This window comes from Globicephala melas, chromosome 5 (assembly GCF_963455315.2).
Source record: "Globicephala melas chromosome 5, mGloMel1.2, whole genome shotgun sequence".
Taxonomy (NCBI): domain Eukaryota; kingdom Metazoa; phylum Chordata; class Mammalia; order Artiodactyla; family Delphinidae; genus Globicephala; species Globicephala melas.
This window is the reverse complement of record NC_083318.1, coordinates 63,702,172-63,722,168: the sequence shown is the minus strand read 5'-3', so window position 1 is coordinate 63,722,168 and position 19,997 is coordinate 63,702,172. Positions and strand designations below refer to the sequence as shown.

General features: G+C 39.9%; 1 protein-coding gene and 1 non-coding gene across 2 annotated transcripts in view; one reads left to right on the top strand and one right to left on the bottom strand.

Moving 5' to 3' along the window:
- KLB (klotho beta) overlaps window positions 1-19,997 on the bottom strand; it is a 34,715-nt gene that overhangs the window by 8,778 nt on the left and 5,940 nt on the right. The window contains 2 exon segments of the mRNA XM_030881070.2: window positions 2,087-2,355; window positions 5,155-5,665. Of these exon segments, the coding sequence (XP_030736930.1) occupies window positions 2,087-2,355; window positions 5,155-5,665 (780 nt within the window).
- Window positions 14,336-14,475, top strand: LOC115865983 (U4 spliceosomal RNA). Its single transcript, XR_004044480.1, has one exon. It is a non-coding gene; the product is annotated as a U4 spliceosomal RNA (small nuclear RNA).

Sequence of the window (19,997 nt, the reverse complement as noted above, 5' to 3'; positions counted from 1 at the left end):
CCATAGCTCATGGGCCCAGCCGCTCCGCGGCATGTGGGATCTTCCCGGGCCGGGGCACAAACCTGCGTCCCCTGCATCGGCAGGCAGACTCTCAACCACTGCGCCACCACGGAAGCCCTTGAATTTTACTTTATTTATTTTTTATACAGCAGGTTCTTATTAGTTATCTATTTTATACATATTAGTGTATACATGTCAATCCCAATCTCCCAATTCATCCCATCACCACCAACCCCCCTGCCACTTTCCTCCGTTGGTGTCCATATGTTTGTTCTCTACATCTATGTCTTTTAAAATGAGGGTTTTAAGATTAAGTAGACAGGGACTTCCCTGGTGGTGCAGTGGTTAAGAATCTGCCTGCCAATGCAGGGGACATGGGTTCGAGCCCTGGTCCAGGAAGATCCCACATGCCGCGGAGCAACTAAGCCCCTGTGTCACAACTACTGAGCCTGCACACCTAGAGCCTGTGCTTTGCAACAAAGAGAAGCCACCACAGTGAGAAGCCTGCACACCACAACGAAGAGTAGCCCCCGCTCACTGCAACTAGAGAAAGCCTGACTGCAGCAAAGAAGACACAACACAGCCAAAAATAAATTAATTAAATTTAAAAAAACAGATTAAGTAGACAGAATGCACATACATACAGCGGTTAAGTGCTTGGTACATAGTAGGAGCTTCAAAAAATAGTTATTATTATTTTGGAAAGAGCATTGTGCATCTGGGGGCTTGAAGTTTGCCTGCTACAGTTCTGCCACTATTTGTGTTACCTTGGGCAAGTCACTTAGGTCTCAATTATTAATTGATGGGTCTTACTTTCCTCAGCTATAAAATGAAGGATTTGGAGTAAGAGGTTTCGAAGGGCTCACCTGGCTCTAAAAGTTGACCTTATTCATGCACTATGCATTGAGCACCTGCCATGTGCCTTACATTGCTCTAGTAAGGCATACAGCAGGCAGCAAAGCCTCAAACCTCTCCACCCTCTTGAGGAGAAAGTTTGCATTCTTGTAGGGGAAGACAGGTGATCAGTAAGAAAAATGTGTAAAGTGGTTATCAGGGGCTGAGGGTGGGGGAAATGGGGAGATGCCGGTTGAAGGGCACAAACTTCCAGTTATAAGATTAACATGTTCTGGGGGCCTGTTGTACAGTATGGTGACTATAGTTAATAATATTGTATTACATACATGAAAGTTGCTAAGAGAGTAGATCTTAAATTTTCTCACCACAAAAAAAGAAATGGGAATTGTGTGTGATGGTCTGGAAGTGATAGCTAATGCCATAGTGGTAACGATTTTGTAATATATAAACGTATCAAATCATACTCCTCAAATTTACACAATATTGTATGTCAATTGTATCTCAGTAAAGCTGGAGAAAAAAGGGAAATGTGTAATGTACATAGTATGCTAGAGAATGATGAATGCTATATAGGAAAATAGAGCAGGAAGGGGGAATGTGCACTGATAGTGATGGAGTTATGCTTTTTGGAGTGGAGGGAAGCCTTATTGAGAAGGTGATATCTGAGTAAACATCTGAAGAAGGTGAGGAATGAGACAAGTCAGGAGGCCCCACTGGGGTATAAAGACTTCATAAGGCAAATAATCCAAATTTATCAAATAAGAGGAATCACTTAAATAAAAGGCCACTAACAAGTTGCTTTTGACAAAACAAAAATCTAGGGAATTCCTGGCGTTCCAGTGGTTAGGACTCCGTGCTTTCACTGCTGAGGGTGTGGGTTCAGTCCCTGGACTAAAATCCTGCAAGCCGTGCAGTCCAGCCAAAAAATTTTAAAAAAAATCTATAAAATTATTTTCCTCTAATTTTGACACTACTAACAAATGCCTCTCACAAAAATGACTGTAAGGTCACTCTAGACTGTATACAACTTGAGGGCAGTATGAAAAGCTCTCAGTAAGCATGAATTCTTCCTCTTCCTTCCTCTTTCCCTAACTTCCCCTCATAACCTCCAGGTGATCATGGTATTTGATATTGTCTGACAGCTATCTCCTAGATGTCACTGAGTAAAGTGAAAGAAAATATTGTGTACTATTTGCACCACTTTATAGTTAATTTGTAAGTAGCCACTTACCTTAAGGACAGATTCAGTGACGCCCCAGGAGAAATCACAGGGAAACTGACCCTGCACATCTGGTGTGGACTCTTTCAAAGTGAAACCATTTTCTTGTATGATCTGTTTATAGTAATGTGCTGAAGACTTGGGCTTTCTTTCTTTTTGTTTACTATTAAAATCCACATAAAATAATCCTCGGCGAGTGGTGTAAGCATCCTGCCATTCAAAGCCATCCAGGAGGGACCAGGCAGTGTAACCAAACACTCGTATTTCATCAAACTTGATTGCTGCACAGAAGGAAAAAAGCAGAGATGTTCAGAGGACTACACACTCTGGTTCATGTTTACCACTTCACTAATGACATGCCAGGGGCAGCATATTGTGAAACCAACCTTTTTCCTAAATTTGCAGGCCCAATATATCAAATAGAAAATTAATTTTTATATTTGAAAAGGGGCAATTATTTTCATCTAGAGTGGTCTTCTCAAGTGAATGACACAGTTAAAGGATAAAATTTAAAACATTCCTGAGGCTTAGTGTGCAAATGTGTGTCAGAGGACTTCCCTGGTGGCACAGTGGTTAAGAATCTGCCTGCCAATGCAGGGGATGTGGGTTCGATCCCTGGTCTGGGAAGATCCCACATGCTGCGGAGCAACTGAGCCTGTGCACCACAACTACTGAGCCTGCGCTCTAGAGCCCACAGGCCACAATTGCTGAAGCCGTGTGCCTAGAGCCCGTGCTCTGCAACAAGAGAAACCACCGCAGTGAGAAGCCTGTGCACCACAAAGAAGAGTAACCCCCGCTCGCAGCAACTAGAAAAAGCCCGCGTGCAGCAATGAAGGCCCAACGCAGCCAAAAATAAATAAATAGCAGTTGAGGATTTATAAGAAGAAAAAAAAAAGTAAAATACTGAATTAAAATAGTTAAAAAAAAAAATCTGTGTCAGAGGGCATGATGATTTCCAGAACCCTTTGGGACCAATGTAGATGTCTGCTTGTGACCAAGAGTTTCTCATTTCAACCTTGGGCTGGTTCACATTTGTGGACAAACTATCTTCTGTGAAACAATCCTCAGGGACTGAAATATCAGCTTTGAGAATGAGCATGTGTGAATGTAGATTTAAGGAGGAGAAAGAAGCACAGTGATGTAAGAGAACAAGAACAGACTGGGCCGAGGGGCAGGAGGGGAGAGGGCTTGCTCTACTGTGCTCCTGGGATGGGGCTATTGGGCAAGTTTCTCGATCTCTTGTTTCCTCATTTGTAAATAGAGAAGTTTGGAAAAGATGATCTCTCAGGAACTTTCTAGCTTTAAATTCAGTAACTTTTAGGAACTAGATAAAAATGAAATATGCAATAAAAACAACAAATACCCCAATCAATCGTGAACCATTTTTCTTTTCTTAAAAGCTTTCATTTTCTCATGGTAATGTCTCATTTCTGCACTTTGGGGGTTTTATCACTGATATTCTTTTCCTAAAAGGTGGAGTCAATGTCAAGGGAACTGATGTCAAGAGATTCTGATGTGGGACTTCCCTGGTGGTCCAGTGGTCGGCACTCTGTGCTTCCACTGCAGGGGGCGTGGGTTCCACCCCTGGTTGGGGAATTGGGGTCCTGCATGCCACATGGCACGGCCTAAAAAAAGGGGTTCTGATGAAATAAGTATGTTTCAGCAGGCCCTGGTTCTAGTCTCTCTGGTGTCGTAGGGTCCTGAGGAGTGGTGGAATGGTAACGCCTGGGGAATGACACCACTTTTGCCAAAGTGCTTGGCATTTGGCCCAGGCCCTGTGGGCAGAGTCCTCTGCTCTGGAGGCCCCCATGTGCATGTGCCCCGTGGCTGGGCAAGGCTCTGTTCCATGTACTCCTCCTGCAAGTTGGGACAGCACATCTTGCTCTCCCTGAGGACCCTCCCCGAACACTCTCTTCTGCAGAACAAGGGAGTTTTCTCCAAGCTTGTGGCATTTTTTTTTCTTTTGGCCATGCTGTGCCACTTTTGGGATCTTAGTTCCCTGACCAGGGATCGAACCCGGGCCCTCAGCAGTGAAAGCCATGAGTCCAAACCACTGGACCTCCAGGGAATTCCCTCCAAGCTTGTGACTTCTAAAGAGAGCTACAGAGTTGTAGAAAGATCCACTGAGGATTCCTTTATATAGGAGAGAAATGGAGCCCAACTCTGTAGGAGACAGAACATCAGAATTCGAGCTTGTCCTCTGCTCCATTATTTCAGTCAGCCACCTGCAGATGTCACTACCTGAGTAAAGGAAAAGGAATGAGGGGATGGTCAGGGGTTAGAGAAATATCCAAGAACAATAGAAGTTGCTCACCTTAGCCATTCATGGCTCATTCATTGTCTTCAGACTTTTAGTCATTGAGTCATGTAGTAGAGTAAAAGGAGCACAATCAAAAAAAGCTTTCAGCATCTTAGACTAAAGTACTACTGTTAGAAAACTTTTGACATGTCTCCTTTAGCATTATGTCCTTTTAAAAGGAATGAAACAGCATCCTGTTGCCAATTAAGGATGTATCTACAGTCTAAAATTATTGTTTTCAAACCTTTATTTAAAAGGACACGAGAGTGGGACTTCTCTGGGGGCGCAGTGGTTAAGAATCCACCTGCCAATGCAGGGGACGTGGGTTTGATCCCTGGTCCGGGGGGATCCCACATGCCACAGAGCAACTAAGCCTGTGCGCCACAACTACTGAGCCTGCGCTCTAGAGCCCACGAGCCACAACTACTGAGCCCACGTGCCACAACTACTGAGGCCCGCGTGCCTAGAGCCTATGCTCCGCAACAAGAGAAGCCACTGCAATGAGAAGCTCGCGCGCCGCAACGAGGAGTAGCCCCCGCTCTCTGCAGCTAGGGAAAAGCTCATGCACAGCAATGAAGACCCAACGCAGCCAAAAATAAATAAATAAATACGTTTATAAAGAAAAAAGAACGAGAGTCACGTTAAAAAATTCTGTCAACATTGGAAAATAGAGAAGTCCCACAATGACCGGAACAACAATAATCATATAGTCAAAGGTGACTTTAAATACTCTATAGCATAAGTATTCAAGACAGTTGTTTTGAGCTAATGTGCAACCAACCTTGGAGAACCTGGTTGAGGAAGTTCTTCATCATGTAGATGGCTGTGGTATCCTCTGTTTTCACATGACTGTCTGTGAACCAGCCATTCTCAGTGATCAGGATTCGGGGATTGCCATATTCCAGTTTAATCCAGTTCAGCACGTCTCTTAAATTGAGGGACACATTTTGTCCCATTTTAGCCATGGTGTTGTAGGGCTTGAAATTGTTGGGTCCAAAGGAAAAGGCAAAGAAGTCAGCTGTGCCCCTCACCTCATTCTTCTCTGCTTCAGAGAAAAGGGGTAGAATGGAGAACAACTTCTTTTTCATCACCTCTGGATAGTTACCATCCCCGTGGATAGGGTTGGCAAACCACCCGAGCACGGAAACCATGGATTGTTGGCACTTGAGTATATCCATTGTGTTTTCTGATCTGTTTGGTTCAATCCAGTGGGATCCCAACGTGATTGATAACAGACCCTTCTGATGTGGGCGGAAATTTCTATTGTAGTTATGCCAAACTTTCGAATGAGCCTAAGAACAAGAAAATATTGTTAATCTTTACTGTCCTTACTCAAAGGGTTGTGACTTGGCTGATAGAAGGTCTTCTCGTGGGCAAATTAGTGAAGCGTCGGGTGCTGCAAGGGAAAGCTGCCAGGGAACGCTGATGACCGCAAAGTCTGCTCTCTGTTCACTTCCCCTGTGCTTCCAACCTAAAGCCTCCCCTATAGGATTACCGAGAGGCAGGCAGAGAGCTCTTGTCCCAGCTCCATCTTACTTCTCCTCTCCCTGGCTCCCTTCCGGGCTCTCTTGGGGCTGGGTACAGGTGAGACACTATGTGGATTATAGGGTTTCTTCCTCTGCATAGAAAGACTCAGAGCAGTGCTCTTTCATTGTTCTACAGAGTCTTCTTTTGGCCCTAACTTAGAAGTCCAGGATAATACAATTTCTATATTCTGTAAATGGATAATAATAGAGCTCACCTCCTAGGCTTGTTGTAAGGATTGAATGAATTAACGCACTCTAGAATGGTGGCTGGCACACAGTATAGCTCTATATAAGCCTTAGCTATTATTACTATTATTATAAAAGGGTGGCAGGCATGGCACAACTCAGAAAACCAGTGGAAATAGTGTAGGATTTGGCATCAGCACAGTTGGGCTTGAAGTTCAGGTATTAACTATAGTAGCCTTAGATAAGGCACTTAACCTGTCTGAAATCTCTTCGTATCCTCAGCTGTAAAAGGAAGTTAAAAATAATAATACCCTTTGTAAAGTTGTTGTTAGATGTAGAGCTAATGTACATATTAAATATGTAGCATAGAATAGAGCACCTAGGAGCTACTGCCTAAAGATGGATGTTATTATTATTGGTCCCCCTGGAATTTACATTTCCTGTTGCATTCACTTAAAACACCCTGGGAAGAGATATGGGAACATAGGTATATGTATAACTGATTCACTTTGTTATAAAGCAGAAACTAACACACCATTGTAAAGCAATTATACCACAATAAAGATGTTAAAAAAACAAAAAAAAAACAGAGCCTCACGATCAGTTTCCAGTCTATTTACTAGGTACTTACTGAGCGCTGACTCAATGCCTGTCTTGCCCTGCCCTGAGAGGCTGAAATAAATGGTGCAGGGATTTGCTCTCAGGAGCCAATAATCTTAATGGGAAAATAAGACTAAAATGTATGAAAGAGAAACATATAAAACTGAATAAAATAAGACACTAAATTAAGGCAGAGGCATGGTTCAATAAAGAACCATGAGCTAGCTGTATGGTTCTTAACTTGAGGACTCCAGTTAAGGACTCAAGGCCAGTTAAATGCGCAAGGTCTCCTTCCTGCCTGGCCAGCCAGAGTTTGCTCCTTTATGTATCTGCCTCTCCTCCTCTCAGCACCTGACTTGCTTGTCTCTTAATGGCTCTTCCCAGGACTCCTAATTTCTCCTCTAATTGGGTGTTTCTAAAACAAGGGCACAAACCCTTACTGTTTTTAACCCACAAAGCCTGCTTTCAGTCTTGTTCTTTAGCTTTCCTTTTGCTCATTGGAGATGTTTTATATTGGGCTGAATTATCCAAAAGTGCCTTTTTGAAGGTCAAAAACAAAAAAATACAAGCAATGGCTCAAACTTAATAGATCCTGTGGACATTAAAAATGTTCCATAAACTCTGTTAGGTGGGGAAAGATAGACATTAACGTAAGGGCTGAGGATTCCAAAACTGGTGTCTCCTTGTTTTATGCAAGAATAGCTAATTTAAATAATTCCATGAAAGATTTTCTGAAGAAGTAGATGCCTCAAGGTATTACCTCTATCTACCTGTTCTTACTCCATTTTCATTGGAAGATCCTGGAACCACTTAGCACCCAAATGTTCCCAAAGATCCTTATGAATGTCCTTCTCACAAAAGTGTTCAGGCTGTAGCCTCCTCCCCTGCCTCCACCCCTAGGTTCCAGCTTCTGAAAGGAATCTCAGGGCAGCCCAGGGCAGATTCCACTTTAAGTGGTCTCAGCAGCTCTTTCTGGACTTTTCTGGGGCTGGAATCATAGCAGAAAGTCTTTTTTTTTTTTAACACATTTATTAGAGTATAATTGCTTTACAATGGTGTGTTAGTTTCTGCTGTATAACAAAGTGAATCAGCTATACATATACATATATCCCCATATCCCCTCCCTCTTGTGTCTCCCTCCCACCCTCCCTATCCCACCCCTCTAGGTGGTCACAAAGCACTGAGCTGATCTCCCTGTGCTATGCAGCTGCTTCCCACTAGCTATCTATTTTACATTTGGTAGTGTATACACAGCAGAAACTCTTAACTGCATTTTTCCTGATTTGAAACAAAAGTAATCATGCATTACTAGAATTCACAGGGAGGCATTCTTTGCTTTATTCTAAGCGGTCACTTAATCCCTTGGTAGCCTCAGCGCTTTCAACCATAAAAGCCGCAGTGAGTGATCAGTATGCCTCTTCAGGGTGGGTGTGTATCTCTTATGTGTAAACTGTGAAGCACTAAACACACGTAAGATTCTGAGCCATAAACTAGCTGTCTTGTGAATATGATGCCATCAGACACTAAAGGGAGAGTGAGATGAAATTAGTATAAATGTAATAAACCAGTCCTAATAGCAGTTAACCGGTTCTAATAGGGAAAAAAAGCAGGGGGGCTTTTCTTTGAAATGGATATTCTATTGCATATTTCTGTAACTATATGAAAGATGACCTAAGCTGTGATGACAGACATGTACCTTTGCAATAGCTTTCCAAGCGAGTTTTCTGGAGATATATATCTCTCCATATATCTATATATACATGTGTTTTTATGCCCCAAGTTGACTTTGGTGTTTCACAGTGTCTCTTTCACCTTTGCTGCTATTTGCATAGGCTATCAAGGTATCTAGGGTTATCTTTGCTCTGGGCTGAAGACAGCCTCTCCATCCTCATGTGGAGAATGTGGGGGAGGTTCTTTGTGCAGCACTTGTAGTTATAACCTGATCCTGTTCACCAGGTAACAAGGTAAAAACTATTGCTCTGAGGCAGTGAGTTTGACATAACTCCTGATGAAACTGGGGTATCTATGCATGTGCTTTGGTCCAATGCTCATAAAGGAGGTCTGTTGGGGAAACTGAACTGGGGTTGGCGGGGGAGTGCAACCTGGGCCCTGCAACCTTGCACAACAGTCATTCTGTGATTTTCCAAGGTTACCCTCTATCTTGTACAAGGCCGTCTACCTTTGGAATGATTGATTTAAGGGAGCTTCAACCTTTGTTCTTTAGATGCAGTAGCTTAAAGGGGAAGTCAGCTTTTTCTTTTTGAGGCAGATAGCAGGGTCTAATGTCATTGAGAGACAGCCAGGGGCCTAATATCTCATTCTGTTCCCTCCTCTAATCTAACGTAGCAGCTCTTTGATGCCCCTGGAAGTCCAGACTCAGATAAGTTCTGTGGATGATAGGAGGCAAATAAGATAGCTGGACAACTTTAGACAAAGATGAAGAAGGGGTCAAAGGTCAGGGAGATGTGGTGGAAGGGACACGGGTGGAAGGCAGTGCTTTGGAAGGCGTGCATTGAAGAAACCTACCTCATCACACATGTCTGTATTTAAGGAACACCCAATCGTTTGTCAAAAAATAAATTTTTGTTAAATTTTCAAATCTGTGCACAAATTTAGCCACATTTTGGCTGAAATATTTTCATGTGAACTATAAACTTGTTTATTGTTAAAGCTATTTAATACAGTATTAAATGAGAATCATTAAAGAAAATATACTTTAAAACTCCACAGAGCAAACTGTTTTCGTATTTCTGTGTTCCCCCCAACTTTTCCAAATATATTTCCCAGCTAAAGTCACTCTAACATTTTCCATGTTATTTTTAGTTTTCATAATAATCTTCGTATAACAATTCATCAATCTGATGAAATATGATTTACTTAGTCATCTCCCTCTTTTCATAAAAATTAACTTGTTTTCCTTTTCCTGCCATCTTTCCTTCCTTCTTCCCTCCCTTTACTTACCCTCCTTCCCTCCCTCCTTCCTGTCTTTCTCTTTCTCTCTCTTCATGCCTTCCTTCCTTCCTGTCATAAATAATGTAGTAACTAACTTTGGTCATATAGCTTTTAATTTGTTTGAATCCTTTCCTTTTTTGAATCCCAGGAATGAGCTACCTATTTTTTGAATTGTTTTGCATGTTTCCAAATTGATTTCCATACATTTTGTCCTTCACTGAGAGTGTTTTCTGACCACCTGCTTGGAATCATTGATTGCTCTTTTGGGGGATAACTGGCCATCATGAATGATATAAAAGTGCTACTCACCTACTTGGTACCACAGGGAACAGGACCCGGTTCTTGAAAGCAGGACACCCAGGCTCTAGTACTGGCCCTGCTACTAATTAGCTTTACGGTCTTGGATCAGTCAATTCCCTCTTAGCAGCCTCAGTTCCCTCCTTCATTATACTGAGCTAAAAATAAACACTCTAGAGAATCGTTGTGAACATAGAATGAGGTAATACATGTAAAGACCCTACGAAAACCACATGAACCTAAATTTGAAGGACTTTGAAAGAGCAAGCTGAAAATTATTTAACCTGCTGTGCAGAACGGTGGGGAGTTGTGTAGGCTTGAGGGGTGTTCACAGATGGCGCTCCCTGACCTCTCAAGGCTCGCAGCTGACCGCTTTGTCCTCATTTATTTTTTTGCTGCTGGTCAAAATTATTCATTGTTCATTTGGGCTAGGATTCATTTCAGTTTGATTTATTATTTAATTTACTCAGCACTTCTTTATATTAAGTATCAAGTTTTCTACTAGTTACAATTGCTGCTCTTCCAGATTATTTAACATTCATTCATTCCACAAATATTTATTGGGTGCTTAAGATATGTGAACTTTATTGTTCATTGCTAAAAATAAATTATGTGATTGTCATTTTCTTATTAATTTTTTGATAATCTTGAAACTCTCTTGGAAACAATATCTTACCCTCATTATTCTTAGGAGAGAATTTAAATATTAACAAAAGTTACCACCTTTCATAAAGAAAATATTTACCCATTCTATTTTTAATGGTTTGAATTCATATTTTCTACGGTTGGACTAACTTAGTAATGATCATATTAAAATTTGTTTTCTTCCTATTTTCTTTTCAATCATTATATTTTCAACTTATTCTAACAAATCATCTATTGCTATCAATTTGCCTAGTGTCAGGATTTCCACATAGAAATCATGTAAAAACTAAACTCTAATATATTTGTTCCTTAAAAAAAGTCCTATTATTGTTATAGAATTCTAATTTCAATTATAATATTACTAAACTAAACCAATGCCTGAGCCAGAATCTAAACCTGGCAACACAAAGGGAAAAAGGTCTAGAATAAGGTTCATAATTTATTAAATGAAGCATCTGTGGGTTTCCCCAGATATTAGAAGGGCACTTAGAAGAAATCAATATCAGTAAATTGGTACCTTACTGAAGTTCAGGTTCTTTGCCCAAGGTGAACAGTTGCATGCCAACTTTGCAGAAGGTGAAATGACATTTTAAGCTTTCTGTTAGTACTAAATTAACAATAGTGATCCTATTAGTAATCTTTTTAATGCAAAACGACTGTATCTCCAAGTAAAATTGAAGCTAAAATGACCTGGGTTGGAGACTTTAAGCCTTTCCTCAGGATTTAGGAATAAAAAGTTAAAGATAGTCAATATAGACACCACTCTGAAAATTACAAATAATATAATTTGTACAGAAACAAAAATAAGACCTACCATTTTGGGGCCTGCAACAAAGGCAGACTGACCATGAACCTAAGGAAGCTGAAACTTCAGGACTCCTCACTCGCCTGAGTCCCCATGAAATGTGCTGGGAGGGTGGGGAGCCAGGTAGTGATTGGAAACATTTCTAAGTAAGTATCGATATTTCTGATAAATTCCTTAAAGAGACCTCAGAAAATAAGGAATCTGAATCTCCAAGACCACAGTAATTTGTTGTAATATTTTTCTCATTCTAAATAGATGTTTACTTTTGTACCAACTTTTGTGTCCATAATTTTTAATTTTTTCCTTATGTAAGTCTCAGGCCCCTGCAACATAGATCCACTCCTGGCCTACGAGCTTCCTGAGTGCAGGAACTGTATCTCTTTTGTTCACAGTTATACATACAGATGTCCAGGGAAGAGCCTGGCATAGAATACTTGTTGCATAAATGCCCACTATGGATCAGCTAGTTTGTTGGTGACCTGACATACATTGTTGATAATACAGCCTCTGCAAAGCAGGTTTTTTTTTCCCCCATTTTAGAGAAGAAACAAGTTCACAGAGGCTAGGTAGTCATGGAGACAGGATGTGAATTCAGGCCTCTCTGATCACTATACTAAACCATCGTGCTTTCTGTATGTCCCACCAGTTCTAAATTTTGAGTGTTGGGGAAAGGCCATTTGACATGAACCACAGCATACTGTTTTAAAATTATATTTTCTTTCGGCTGTACTTGGTTATTAAAAGAACTAAACAGTCCTAGAATGAGGGTCCCACTCTCACCTGTTGAGAATAAAATATCTATATGTGTCTGGAATTTAGGATCACCTAGAAAGTTCATGGAGGACCTGCCAGCAAATTTGAGGTATTCAGAAAACGATGTAGTTGTCCAGGTGTCTAGTACAGCATGTAACATTTATGTGTAATTCCCTGTACCTCTTTCCTAGAACCAGCGATGTTGACATTGGATATTGTCCTTACTGGCGTCAGAGGCTAAATGAGTCCCTTAGGAACCATTTCTACACTTGACTGTCTTGACCAAGGATGGTGATCATTACACCCTTGTCAATGTTAGACTGAAAGGGCAGGGACGCTGTGGTTGCATAGCAGTTAGCCCAGCATCGCCTTTGAACAAATCATAATTAAATGGTCCTTAAAGATGAGTGACTTTCATGATCAAATATAACAGAATAGTGGTTAAATTACAGAACCATAGAAAATTTACAATATAAACAGTAATAAGAATGAACATATATTTAGTGCTAAATGTGCTGAGCACTATTCTAAGCACTTTCCATGTACTATCTCATTTAATCCTCATTTAAATCTTGAGAGGTAGGTACTATTATTATTCCCGTTTTATAGGAGAGGGAAGAGAGGTTAGGTAGCTTACTCATAAGCAAAATCAAGCCCAGGCTGTATTGCTCCAAGTTCTGTGTTCTTGCTTGCTAATTAGAGATAGAAGATGGACTTTAGAGATCATTTGGTCCAATTCTTAAAAACTATCTATTATAGATAAGATGCTGAAGCAAAAGAAATAAGTGACTTGGGAATTCCCTGGTGGTCAAGTGGTTGGGACTCTGTGCTTACACTGCAGGGTCCCGGGGTTCAATCCCTGGTCAGGGAACTAAGATCCCACAAGCCGCATGGCGCGGCCAAAAAAAAGAAAAAGAAAAAGAAAAAGAAGTGACTTGCCCAAGGTCTCAGTTAGTGCAAAGTCAGAATTAGAACTAAATCCTTCAGCCTCTAGATCACTGTGGTTTCTGGACATGATACAAATTAAATTATGAGCTATTGAAACACATTTTTACATCTTAGACTCAAAGGTGATTGAACAGGCTGTGCAAATGCAAGGGTATGTAACAGACATGGCACAAAAACAAGGGCCAGTACATTGAGAAAGCCATCTGACAGTGTTTGGGTGCCAGGACCACTCTAAGAGACAATCTGAGAGTCATGGTTTTGATTATGTCTTCCATCCAATTCCCTCAGTCCCCAGTCAAACAGTTCATCGGCATTACCTTCTGTTCTGCTTAATTATTTTTCCCCTTCAAGAAATTATACACATCAGCAAAATCAAGTTTAGAGAAATTATTTTTACTTATCTCTTTCCTTCAACCCATGGCTATTTTTTAAAAAAATAAATTTATTTATTTATTTATTTTTGTCTGCGTTGGGTCTTCTTTGCTGCACATGGGCTTTCTCTAGGTGTGGCAAGCGGGGGCTACTCTTTGTTGCGGTGCGCGGGCTTCTCATTGCGGTGACTTCTCTTGCTTCAGAGGACAGGCTCTAGGGGCACGGGCTTCAGTAGTTGTGGCACGCATGCTCAGTAGTTGTGGCACACGGGCTCAGTAGTTGGGGCTCGCCGGCTCTAGAGCTCAGGCTCAGTAGTTGTGGTGCATGGGCTCAGTAGTTGGGGCTCGCTAGCTCTAGAGCTCAGGCTCAGTAGTTGTGGCACATGGGCTTAGTTTCTCTGCGGCATGTGGGATCTTCCTGGACCAGGGCTTGAACCCACGCCCCCTGCATTGTCAGGTGGATTCTTTTTTTTGTTGGAGGTAGGAATTTTTATTAATTAATTAATTTATTTTTGCTGTGTTGGGTCTTCGTTTCTGTGCGAGGGCTTTCTCTAGTGTGGCAAGCGGGGGCCACTCTTCATCGCGGTGCGGGGGCTTCTCACTATCGCGGCCTCTCTTGTTGCGGAGCACAGGCTCCAGACGCGCAGGCTCAGTAGTTGTGGCTCACGGGCCCAGTGGCTCCATGGCATGTGGGATCCTCCCAGACCAGGGCTTGAACCCGTGTCCCCTGCATTAGCAGGCAGATTCTCAACCACTGCGCCACCAGGGAAGGCCTCAACCCATGGCTATTATTTTATCCTTTTCTTCACTCTTCATTCATTTATGTTGATTGATTGCTTAAATTCAAGTCTATAAACACTTACTTAACAAACACAAGGTAGCTCTGTGCAGTGGCAGTATCATAGCCAATGAGGTTTATCCGAGGCATGATTATTGCTAATTGAAAATTTTCCTAATACCCTGCCATGAAGACTTGAAATATAGTTGGCATTGGCAATTTTTGAGAGTCTCTATGGAGACTGCTTAAAAAAAAAATGCAAGTCACCTTAGTAGGCATTTAGAAAAAATATTAACAAGGTAGCTCCTGCCTTCAGATGAACTCTGACCTCTAGTAGGAGAGAGAAGTATAGAAATAAGTAGAAGAAAAACAGTATACATCTACATTTCAATTAATTAGAAATGATAACAAAAGCTTAATGTAGTAATATTCAAATTTGTTAAAAAAATGACTATATGTATATGCTTATATATACATAGAAAAATATTTGGACGTTGAACAAGCTGCTAGCAGTTGTTACTTCTAGGGTATTGGATTAGGGAGTATGAAAAGAGGAGAGCTTTCCTTTTTAACTTTATGTCTTTCTGTGTTGTTTGAATGTTTTGCAGTAAAAATGCATTATCTTTGAAATTTAAAAAAGTCATGAGAATTGGTTGAAACAGATGGTTTCTGTCAGTGAATTTAATTGCTCTATGCTATTACTCTTCACTTTCTCTGAAGTTCCAAAAATCTCAAAGGAAAAGAAAGAAACTTAAATTAAAAGTTCTGTTATTCTGGATTTCATTATGTATTTTTACTCTGGAATAATACGTTGATATTCAAAGGTAGAAGGAGGAGGCGTACAATACACACATGATTAACATGGAAGAAGAACTGATAACAGTAAACCCAGCTCTTTATTTAAGATTCAGTCACATAATCTGTGGTCAAGATATGATGCTATAAAGAACCAATGAATGGAATCCTCCAAATACTAAAAGATCCTGGTTTTCATCAGCCTTAAGGCTCCCCCAAACAAGTAGCACTATTAGATCACCCAGGAAGTCACTTTAATTACTTCTGTGATTCACTGTTTATTGGTTAGTAAGTTAGAAGGTTCTGATCTATTCTCAGCATCCCTCTACTTTTCAGCAAGAGAATTGCTGTTAATGTTCAATAATTTTAATTACTCCTTTTTAACATAGACTATTTTCTAATATTGAGTTTTCTCAGTAAGATTTTTTACATGCAATTAAATGATACATGTATTATATTATAAACGAGTGTGAAGTTTCCCTCAGTTCATAATTTCGTCATATCTAGCACTGTTTCCACTACTTACAATATTTTCTGTTCTCCAGTTGGGCCTAATTTTCCATGTATGAGAGTGTTCATATCAAATTAAGCTGTTTAAATACGATCATAATGGTATTCTCTGAACATTTATAATTACATTTATTTAAACCTGTTAATCATTCACTGAAGTATAACTTTTTCTACTTAATGATTAGAAAAGGTAAATACTGCTCTCTTGAAGGTTATAAAATACCAATTGCCATCTACAAATAGTTTTTTTTTTACATGACTCTTCTGTCTAACAATGGTATTCTGGTTATTGAAACTTTTTAGCAATTCTTATCCGAAAGCTGTTTTTACCTTTTATTCAAATTTGATTAGGAACATCTACAAGAATACTAGTTTTAACTTGTTTGATCATTATTTCCTATATTTTGTTAGAGGTGTCTTAGATCCTAATGAAGATGAGTTGGGATAATAATATAAGTACTACGGGGAGTTCCCTGGTGGCCTAGTGATTAGGCCATTCTGGGCTTTCACTGCTGTGGCCCGGGTTCAATCCCTGGTCAGGGAACTGAGATCCCAAAAGCTGCGTGGCGTGGCAAAAAAAAAATATATATATATGTATGTATTTATATATATATATGTACTATGCATTAGCTAATTAAATGAATAATTGTTTTAACATTTTTAAACTTTAGATGGCGTCGCAGAGGACACACATATGTGATTTCACAGCACTTTAATGGGACACTAAAGTTTTGAGCAAATAAAAAGTAAAATCATGGGGACAAAGGAAAAAACTAATGGTTAATGTATGGGTCAGTGATAAATTGTTCATAGGTTTTGTGGACAAATAAAACATGTAGATAGATTTTTAAAAATAGATCTTTATTGGAGTATAAATGCTTCACAGTACTGTATTAGTTTCTGCTATATAACAAAGCGAATCAGCTATGTGCATACATATGTCTCCATATCCCCTCCCTCTTGCGTCTCCCTCTCACCCGCCTTATCCCACCCCTCTAGGTCATCGCAAGGCACTGAGATGATCTCCCTGTGCTATGCAGCTGCTTCCCACTAGCTAGCTATTTGACATTTGGTAGTGTATATATGTAGATGCTACTCTCGCTTCGTCCCAGCTTCCTCCTCCCTCCCCGTGTCCTCAAGTCCATTCTCTATGTCTATGTCTTTATTCCTGCCCTGCCATTAGGTTCATCAGTACCATTTTTTTTTTTTTTTTAGATTCCATATATATGCATTAGCATACGGTATTTGTTTTTCTCTTTCGGACTTACTTCACTCTCTATGACAGACTCCAGGTCCATCCACCTCACTACAAATAACTCAATTTCGTTTCTTTTTATGGCTGAGTAATATTCCATCATATATATGTGCTACAACTACCATATGACCCAGCAATCCCACTACTGGGCATATACCCTGAGAAAACCATAATTCAAAAAGAGATGTACGACACTGTTCATTGCAGCACTATTTACAATAGCCAGGACATGGAAGCAACCTAAATGTCCATTGACAGATGAATGGATATACATAGATTGTTTTGGTCTTTTTTTTTTCTTTTTGCGGTACGCGGGCGTCTCACTGCTGTGGCCTCTCCCGTTGCGGAGCACAGGCTCCGGACGCGCAGGCTCAGTGGCCATGGCTCACGGGCCCAGCCGCTCCGTGGCATGTGGGACCTTCCCGGATCGGGGCACGAACCCATGTCCCATGCATCGGCAGGCGGACTCTCAACCACTGCGCCACCAGGGAAGCCCTGTTTTGGTCTTTAAATAGGGAATATGAGTCAAATATCTATTGAGTCTGCATCAACACAAGTGGCTGCAATGGAGTTGTAGGCTGTAAATTGTTTTTCACTGAGGCTAGGTAGCTGATTCATGTCATTAAACCTGCTAGCTTGGATTCGGACAGATGAAATTTAAATTTTGGATCTGACACTTACTAGGAGTAAAAAACCCACACTTGTACAGCTTTGTAACCTCAGGCAAATTTCTGTGGGCTTCAGTTTCATCAACTATAAAATGCCTATAAGAATATCTACCTGGCAGGGTTGATGTGAGAATTGAATGAGCTAACATATATAAAGTACCTAGTACAGTTTCTGACAATACATTAGGTGTGTGAAAAAAATTCTGCTTAAAATAATAGTTATTAAGAATAGTATGATAGAATGTCAAAAAGTTATCTGTAGTAATTGTCTCAAGTCTCCATTTTAAGACTTAAGACCAATCTCTGTCCTTTATGCTCCCCATTTCTGTGTTCTTTTTTGTTTGTTTTCTTGTTTTTGGTGTTGGTGGGGACGTGGTGGAAGGTAGCAAGTAAGTTTGTTTTTAACCTTCTCACTGACAGAAAAGCTTGGGCTAGTTTTTTAGCTACAAGATTTAGCAAAAATTAATTTTAATGTATTATTGTCTTGCAACCCAACTTTAATAAGGGAGTTTTTAAAAATTCCTTTTTTTTTCATGGAAAAAAAACGTTTCTGACGATCCTTGAAGACTTTGCTTCTGTCTAACCAAAGCAAGCTAAAAATGCTCCAGCTAGAAACTCCATTTCAAAATATTACACTTAGTCTTCAAGATATTGGTAGGGGGGTTGGGCCAAAGAGGTTTAAAAATGACATTTGATCTGTTTAAATGTGCCTGTGAAACACTGCAACCTTCTTGTTCAAGAAAGCAGGGACTTCCCTGGTGGTGCAGTGGTTAAGAATCTGCCTGCCAATGCAGGGGACAAGGGTTTGAGCCCTGGTCTGGGAAGATCCCACATGACGTGGAGCGACTAAGCCCGTGAGCCACAACTACTGAGCCCACGTGCCACAACTACTGAAGCCCGCGCACCTAGAGCCCATGCTCCACAAAAAGAGAAGCCATAGCAATGAGAAGCCCCTGCACCGCAATGAAGAGTAACCCTCCCTGGCTGCAGCTAGAGAAAGCCCACGTGCAGCAATGAAGACCCAATGCGGCCCAAACAATAAGTAAATAAAAAATAAATTAATTAATAAAAAAGAAAAAAGAAAGCAATGGCAGCTGTCTTTTGCCAAAGAAGGCTTAGCTATAAATCATGTGAATGCTGGCTTTTTCACAGCTATTTTTGCAGTTTTAGCACTAAATTTTGGTTAAGAATTTTGACAAGTCCTTAAGAAGTGTACTATATAAAGATGATTGTTTTCTTTTCTTTTCTTTTAAAAATACAAAATATTCTCATTACTTTCTTATGTATTTTTTGCTTTTGTCACAACACGTAAAAATCGAAAGAATAGTATGATGACCCCTCAAAACACATCTCTCAGCTTTAAGGATGATCAACATTCTGTACCTTGTTTTGAGATGGGCTTTCAATGTAAACTTTTTAATAGAAGCTGGTATACACAGAAATTGATTTGCATGTTCTGAAAAGACTATATGTTTATGCCAGTATCTGGGTTGGTGTGCGTGTGTGTGCATGTGTGTGTGTGTGTGTGTGTGTGTGTGTGTGTGTGTGTCTGAAGTCCACTTTTATTGAATTACAATTTTAAATACTTTCTGGGGCAAGGCAGATCTCCCTTAAATAGAAAATAATTAATATTATTTATTGAACACCTAATACATAAGCAGCTGCTTGTGACCTTCTCTGAGGAAATGACGCCAATAAATGCTAAGACAGAGTTCCTCAAAGAGGTGGAAAAATAGGGAATAAATCAAGTCTTATCGTAGGCTCAGGAACAAATGGGTGAGGCCTTGACCTAGAGTAGAGTTTCCCAACATTTCTTGTCCTGAAACCCTCTTGCACAGTATTAAGAAATCTCTTGAGCTCCTGAGGAATTTAAAAAATCATTTCATTATTTGTGTGTGGTATACAAACAAGTGTTGACATATATTTTATTTTATATAAGTCTATTTCTTTAAAGATTGTACTGAAAAGTTTATTTCAAAGAAGTTTAAAATATTCAGAAAATAAAATACTCATATATAAAATACTCATATACATAAACATAAGTATTGGCATTTTCCCATTTAATAAATATTTTTATATTTTTAAAATTATTTTAATTACATAAGAAAAAGCATTTTATGACACATTTTTAAATGACACAATGTGTTTGGTTTTACGACTGAATATATACTAAAATGCAGAATAAAATTTACATATTCAGTGGTCTTTTCCAAGGCTGGTACACCTACCTCTTTTTGTATGGGATATGACATTGGGCATAACAAAGATGAACATTTTTTTATTTTAAATGTTACATATTTATTTTAAGGATATTAGAAAATACTGGTATTTCGTGTATAATAATAGTATATAAAATTTCCTTTCAAAATAACGTTTTTTGTTTTTTTTTGGCCACACGGTTTGTGGGTTCCCTGACCAGGGATTGAACTCCGGGACACAGAAGTGAAAGCACTGAATCCTAACTACTAGACCACCAGGGAACTCCCCTCAAAATAAACTTTTTTTTTTTTTTTTTTTTTTTGCGGTACGTGGAAC